The sequence below is a fragment of the Mizuhopecten yessoensis genome, unplaced genomic scaffold (assembly GCF_002113885.1).
Source record: "Mizuhopecten yessoensis strain PY_sf001 unplaced genomic scaffold, ASM211388v2 scaffold11103, whole genome shotgun sequence".
Lineage (NCBI taxonomy): Eukaryota > Metazoa > Mollusca > Bivalvia > Pectinida > Pectinidae > Mizuhopecten > Mizuhopecten yessoensis.
In genome coordinates this window covers 1,295,266-1,303,134 of record NW_018408881.1, presented here as the reverse complement: position 1 = coordinate 1,303,134, position 7,869 = coordinate 1,295,266, and the positions used below count along the sequence as shown (strand labels likewise).

General features: G+C 34.4%; 1 protein-coding gene across 1 annotated transcript in view; it reads right to left on the bottom strand.

The window, feature by feature from the left end:
• Positions 1 to 7,869, bottom strand: part of LOC110465882 (peripheral-type benzodiazepine receptor-associated protein 1-like) — a 212,055-nt gene that overhangs the window by 140,659 nt on the left and 63,527 nt on the right. Inside the window, exons 4-6 of the mRNA XM_021522010.1 lie at positions 3,984 to 4,103; positions 3,147 to 3,278; positions 162 to 350 (exon numbers count right to left, since the gene is read on the bottom strand). Of these exons, the coding sequence (XP_021377685.1) occupies positions 162 to 350; positions 3,147 to 3,278; positions 3,984 to 4,103 (441 nt within the window). The remainder of the gene's footprint in view (positions 1 to 161; positions 351 to 3,146; positions 3,279 to 3,983; positions 4,104 to 7,869) is intronic.

The following is a 7,869-nucleotide window of genomic DNA, read 5'->3' as shown; positions in this document are numbered from 1 at the left end:
TTGATGATGATATATTTATCTATTCCTTTAACCCAGCCCTCTGGGTAGACCCTTAAATCGCAAACTCTCAGTAAACTAGTCAAATTATTTGGTCCCAGGGGTGTCCATGCAGTTAAGAACTAAAACAGTTAGAAAGTTACTTTCTATAGTTCAAAAAATACCTCCGGTCCGAGGAAATCGTTGTTGCTGAGGGCATCCGCGAGTTCCTGGCACTTTTTGCGTAGGTCCTCGATCTCGCGGTCTTTGGATAACATCGCCTTTGCATGCTCGGCAAGGTCCTTCGCTCGCTGTCGCGCAAACATCTTCTTCAGGTACTCCGAGTCATGCTGGCCTGTTTCGTCACGTATTTTCTGAAACATTTAAAAAAAAAACTGAGATGATTTTAATGACTATGATTTAATGTAACACGGAAACATTAAAATGGAATTTTAAAAAAATATGATCTTTCGACATTGATCAGGATTTTTAAATTATATTTGAAATAAACATTTAGAATGACATATCATAATTCAACATAGAAATTAAATTGCATCTGACTAAAATGTTGCTTACACAAAATGTAATGCATACAGGGTTTTTTTCACTTGATGTCTATGACATGAAACAAATACATTTCACTATATCTTGGGGATTACTCCGCTATAAGAAACATCTCTGTCATTCACACAGACAGGTTTTATTTTATTTGTTGCAAATAAGAAAATCAGGATTTTTTCACCAGAAAACATTTTTTTACTAATAAAACTTACTATGGGTTTTAACTTATTCACCCCTGAAGACACATTTGAACTCTTCCAATTCAAAAGTTGGAATAGTTCATTATGAAATTTCAGGGTAGAATTGAGTTAAATTTAAACCATACATATATGTATATACACTGCATTACATCTATTTCTTTTACTGATGCAGAAATTTAAAGTCCATTTAGGGAAGTAAAAAATGCCCATATTTAACAGGAAAATCATGGATTGCTTTCCAAACCTAGTTATTTAAGACTGGAAAAGTACTGATAGCTAAGGGCACATATATCAACAGTGTTCACAGCTGATGAGACCAGAGAGATTATAGTGGCTATTTCATTGACATTTCACACAAAAAATATAAATGTCAGGGGAGGTAACTCCGCCATACTTGTAACAAGAACATCAGCCATCATCCAGACAAAGACAGAGCCGAAGGCTGACACGGTCACAGTTAAGGTCAAAAGATCAGTCCATCTATACCCTAGCTATTAGAGAGTGTCAATTGTGATAAAAAATAATTCTGTTGCATTGTGCTGAAGCCTCTAAATAATTAAATTTGTATCACTTCAAGATATCATTGAGAAAATCATCATAACACAATATTGTTTCACATATGAAGGTTTTCCAATCATATCAAGACTTTAAATGAAGTCTTCAGAGGGTGTTTAAAAGTATCTTTAATTAACACTTATAGGAATGGTAGCCAAAGAAAGCACCCCCCTTCTTCCAACATACTGCATATCGGGAAATGTTCGCTACAGTTTAATTTTTCACATTGTTCGCCCTCAGTAATTAGGGTGAATTCATCATTACAGAGAATATTTGTAAACAACTTAATATACATAGTCAATAAATGTGAAGGGCAAATTTGATAATGGGGAAAAAAATGATTTTACCATCGAAAGGTGAAAAATTTGTCTGGGTAAAAAATTCCCTGTATACAGTAGATGTTTCACTGTTAGGAAAAATGGTTGCTTAAAATTTAATATGATTCAAAAGAAACCAAGAAGAAAAATAAAATAGAGTATTCTTTGATGTATTGAATGTCAATACCAGGCAGTGGAATGTATAATCAAAATATTTATGACTATGACTGTTTATAAAGGTATATTATCCAAAATACACTCCAGTGCAACATGAAATCTATGTCTTAAAGCAACTGTGTTTCATACAGTCATAAATATTATGAATAACATATTTCAATCCTTAACCCTTTCACCCCTAGGTAACTTTAGTAGACTCTACCATGCAATTATGGGGATGAGTCCATTACAGTCTACAGAGGTGAAAGGGTTAAACACAGAGACAATGAAAATGTTAAAATCAAGAAAGAAGAAGAAACAGATTCCAACTACACGCAGTGCAGGGGCAGTGCATCAGTTTTGAAAGCATGTAATTACGTTCAATTATTTGTGTCTTAGCTATTTCATCCAGAGACAGAACTAAAATATCATCCATTTTTTTATAACAAACTTTGATGGATTATCAGGAAGAACAATTCATCCATTGTAAATAGATTTTTTACCAAGACCAGTTTTTCTGTGCTCATTCCTGCGCTTCAAATGACAGAAATGTCCAGGGGGAAAGGAAGGGGCATATATGAAATTTCTTCCTTGCACCCAATTAACTCTTAATGCTCGTTCTGGGCAAGGAAGGGGAATAGGACATTTCTTCCTTGCACCCCATTAACTATTAATGCTTGTCCAGGGCAAGGATCAGGTATATGAAATTTCTTCCTTGCACCCCATTAACTCTTAATGCTCATTCAGGGCAAGGAAGGGGCATAGGACATTTCTTCCTTGCACCCAATTAACTTTAAATGCTCGTTCAGGGCATGGAACGGGCATAGGTTAATTTCTTCCTTGCACCCCATTAACTTTAAATGCTCGTTCAGGGCAAGGAACGGGCATAGGACATATTTCTTTCTTGCACCCAATTAACTTTAAATGCTCGTTCAGGGCAAGGAAGGGGCATGGGACATTTCTTCCTTGTACCCAATTAACTATGTTCGTTCAGGGTAAGGAAGGGACATGGGACATTTCTTCCTTGCACCCAATTAACTATGTTCGTTCAGGGCAAGGAAGGGGCATAGGTTAATTTCTTCCTTGCACCCTATTCCTCATACATAATGTTAAAATAGGACGACAGTGAAGTGATATCACGAAATTTGGGAAATTCTGGTGGCAGAAATTGCTGAAGTGAAGGAATTGAGAAGAAAAGTTATTTATTAACCATATAAAACCGATAAGTAAGAAAGGTGGGATTCTATTTTTTTCTGTGCAAGAGCTGGGTGTATAGAGTAAATTTCTCGGCAAACCTCAGGTTAGCTCTATTTGAAAACCCCTCAGGAGTGAAATTCCCCTACCTTACACCCATTGACATGAAAGAGTCTATAATATATACCTTCATGTTTTCCTGCTGAAGGTGTTTCGCTTTCTCCTCTAGTCTCCGAGCGATGGCTGCCAGTTCTGCATTCCTCTTCTTCAACACTTTAACCTTTTCTTCCATAGGGCGTTGGTCATCTTGCTTCTTTTTCTATTTATAAGAAACATTCAACAGAATATCTTAAAATTATCCAAATGCTATATACAGACATTTGTGTTGTTGTTCACAATTACATCTAACAGACTTGCATACATATTGATATTTTGTATCAAACCGCCTTCATGGCAGATGGGAATGGTGCGAAATAAATAGGGCACATGTACCCCTATTCCCAGTTTAAGCCAGTAAACTGCAATTAACATGAATGTTAAATATATTTTACAACAATTATGAAACATGTTTTTATCAATTATATTCATTATTCTTACTGCCCTAGATGGAAGCGCACAAGGTATCTTAATATGGGAAGGAACAGGAGAATCCCGAGAAACTTGATGTGGTTAGGCAGTCGACAGGTGACCAAATACCTTTTCACGTCCGATCAGGGAATTGAACTCTGGCAATCGTAGTGAAAGGTGAATACCCTATCGACTGCCCCGCCATAACATCAACAGTGCAGTGCACATGTATATCATATATGTAACTAGCATTTTACCACTTAAATGTAAGACAGACTTAAGCTCATCTCCTAAATTTTATATCAACCCATCCCTTCATTGGTTGTTAATTTGGCAGTATGGAGCAGATATTCATGATTAAATATCAGTGACTAAATTTAGAGATATATATTTCTGTATCATTTTGTGTCTGTGGCCCAGCATCAGTAACAAAGGCCTGTGTAGGGGGGGCACACACCAGAAGGTCGTTTTCTGTCTTGATAAGGGCTATCTTGCGTTCGAGGCGCTGGGTTTGTGTTTGAAGATCGGAGACTTTCCGTTGGAGTTGTTTGTCCTTGTCGTCAGATAAACGTCGATTCTGGAAAAATACAAAAATATTGATATATATATACATTTAACCTTCTGATGTGTAGAAAATTCTTAATGAAATTGGTGAAACAAAGTTTTCCCTGGAACCTGTTTATCCTTTACACATCATCTGTATACAGGATTGAATAAATTGAAAAGGTAAAATATATTTTCATAATTTCTGGCAATAAGCCCATGCCTGATAATAGGCCCAGTTCAGAAGAGATGCCAACAAACGCTACTTCATTGTCCTGTAATAAGCCCATCCTCCATCCTCTCATGTGAGATAAATTGTTTGCCCCCTGGGCTTATTTCGGGATAAATGTGCTACATGTTGAATGAAACTGAAGTTTTTTTTCTAAATTTTCTTTGTAAGTTACTGTTTTTACCTACTTGCATACAGTATATATATAGAAGTCGTACAATCTGCACATTTTGCTTTTTTATGATCACGTTGTGTTTGTGTGTTTTTAAACTTCAAAGTGTTAAGTGCATACTCCAGTTGTGTTTAATGAAGAACGTAAACATAAAAACAAAGCACCTGTCAACCTTTCACGGAAGAGAACGGAAACCACATGGGAAAAAACCCTAAAAATTCTAAAAAGTACATGAAATGACTTCTATTTGACAAATAAGTATGAAATGATATAGTTCAAGCTGGTGTTAGCAATGAATTAATCAAATTTGAAATGAAAAAAATTTACATAAAACAAAATCTAAAAATTCTAGAGTCAACAAGAAAGATGAAAATTTGAAATTCTCCCTCCAAAACCTAGAAACTTGACAAGAATGTATATTTTCATCCATTTTATGTACATCATGTTTATATATATGTACCTTTTTTATTTACATTTATACTAGCTACAGATATCATAATTAACACACCTGCGGCATCAATTCACTGATCAATTTTGTTATGAAAGTAAAGGCAACAACACCTGTTAAAATGATATAAACAACAACGCACAATACAATATTTGGCAGGACATACTTCCTGATAGCAAAATTTCCATTAAACGTGTTTTCAATCATTCCAGAACAAAAATAAACTCTAAAGAAACAATATTCAGCAATCCTTAGAGCTTTAATTAACGCATTCACCCCTGAAGACACATTAAAATCCTTCCAATTCAAAGGTTTGAATAGTTCATTATAATCAGGGGTGAATTCAAATGAGTTAAGAGAGAGATATCATATTCCAGGGGAAGTAACTCCTCCATAACTAGACTTTTATAATAATACACATATATGTATACACAAGACAAAGTCAATCATTATGAACTCATACCTGTACTCAATTGCAGGTGTCAATCATCTCATTCATTAATATTACATTCTACAATATACCTGTGACGAGTTGTCAGTCTGGCAATGCTATTGTTCTATAATCAACAATTAAGTCAACTTCAGAACGATTCGTATGATTCAGCCCCCTAGCTGTTCTGTTCCTATTTGTATAACGCTGTCAGGCATGCACAACTGTGTATTATAAGACTGCTATACAACTCAATATCTCTCCCAGCTCAGGGCAGCTCATGCTAAACTAAATATTTAATTTACTACACTGTAAAAAAAACCACCATTCAGTCACACACGGAAATCTGGAGTATTATGGATGCGGTGATAAAAACAGGTATAAATTCATTTGTGAGAAATGACTCAATTTGATGACTTATAATGGCCATATAATAGCCCTTAAGTTGTTCAATCTCAGGTAAACTAGGTAAAAGGCATGATATTGAATTTTTTGCACATTAACTCTGAATTTACAAGGAAGAAATGAAACCTTTAAAATAAGTTGTTCAATCTCAGGTAAAATTAGATAAAAAGCAAAAATTTGAATTTTTTGTACATTAGCTCTGAATCCACAATAAAGAAATGATAAGTTTTGTTGATATATATTATATTTTATACATATTTTTCTTCAAATCAAACATCTTTTAATTATAAGATAATATTTTATTTACTACTCTGTCCAGATAAGAATGATTAAAAATTATGTTTTTTCCCAATAAGTTGCAATATCATGTGTGAATCATTAGCCATTTGGTAATTTAAAAAAAGATATTGTTTCATATACCAAAAATTTCATTCTTAAGAAAACCTTTTTTACACATAACCTATAAAGTGTTATTTCATTGTCCTGCAAAAATAACCATAGCTAGGCTATTAATGCTTAAAAGTTGAAGCAAGTTATGTCTTTTCTTAGCTTCCATGCTTGGACAACTGACAATATATAAAACCAGCACTGATATGCAGGCTAAAAGTAAAAACCATCAGATTTTAAAATACTAAAGGACAAAAAAAAATCAGTGACCATTTCTTTGGAGGAAATGACATTAATTTACTGTTCTTAAACAAATGGACCTGCATCCTTAAAATAATTAGTGACAAGGTGAGGGCTGAGCATCCTTAAACCATAAAAACAAACTATTAGTCACTGCAGGTGTAACACATGTGGGGACCGTTCATCAATAATCTCACTATATCCATGTACAGATTAAACACACCAACACCCGATTTGTCAACTTGATAGCTGAAATCTGATTAATTGAATAAATGTGCCATTTAATCTGAAAGTATAGGAGAAATCCTGTTATAATTTTAATAAACTGTCAAAGATGGCTTGTCTTGTGAAACAACCTTCTTATACAGCTAGGATTTCAAAACACCTGTCTGTCTATTTAACAACTTTAAAAGACAGCAACTTGCCTCTACGAATACCACGTCCAATTATCTGCCTTTATTAACATCTTAAATATAAAACAAGCATAGAGTAAGACCACCAATTCTGAATGACAATCTTAGTTGTTGGAAACGACCTCACTTGAGTGACAAACTGCAAATAAAGGAGAATCTATTTTGAATGACAACCTGCATTTAAGAGGATAATTTCTGAAAGAAAACCATACCTTGCGGTAAATTTATGAGAAATAATACAGATGAAATAAACTAACTACCAGTAACAATGTTCTGAGTGTAAAAACAATATGAATATATATTATTGGCCTGCCTATAGAAAATTTACCTGTTTTCAATGACAACCTGCCTTTAGAGGACCTTATGCATAACCTTCTCATACTAAGACATTGAAGAGACGCCCTTGCTGCCTAAAGTAAGAACTCTATTTTGGATGACAACTTGTATATTAGCCCTTTCACCCCTATGTAACTTGAGCGAACTCTACCATGCATAATTTTGGAAGAGTCCATTATGGTCTACAGTGGTGAAAGGGTTAGAAGACCACTTATCTGTCATAATATTAACACCACTGGGGTCTGAATAAAGAAATATGAGCTAAACAAATTTCTAGTGGAAATTGACGGGAGTGGGTCAGGTTTGGTTGAACACTTAAAAATTCTGAAATTCCGACACTGTGTCTTCAATTTGACAACCTGTCCAAAGCTACAGTCTGTATATATAGGAATACCAGAGTGTTGAATGACAACCTGTAATACCAAGTATGTCTATAAGTATACATGGAATCTTTAACAAACATACGACATGTGGACACAGATTTATCTACGTCCAAAGCCAGACGTGTTTGGCTTATAGAACAGTTGATACCATCACATCAAACACTAAAACTCATACATTGATTTTCTCATCCTTTTTATCGCAGTTGTGTACTTTTTTCTCTAAATTTGAAAAATATGTATATTTTCACAGACCATAACAACTACCGTAACATAATATTCTCATTACACATTTTTCAATCCCTAGATAGTTTTTGTGTATCTTCTTACATTTCCTCAAATAGCAGTAAATAAATTTCA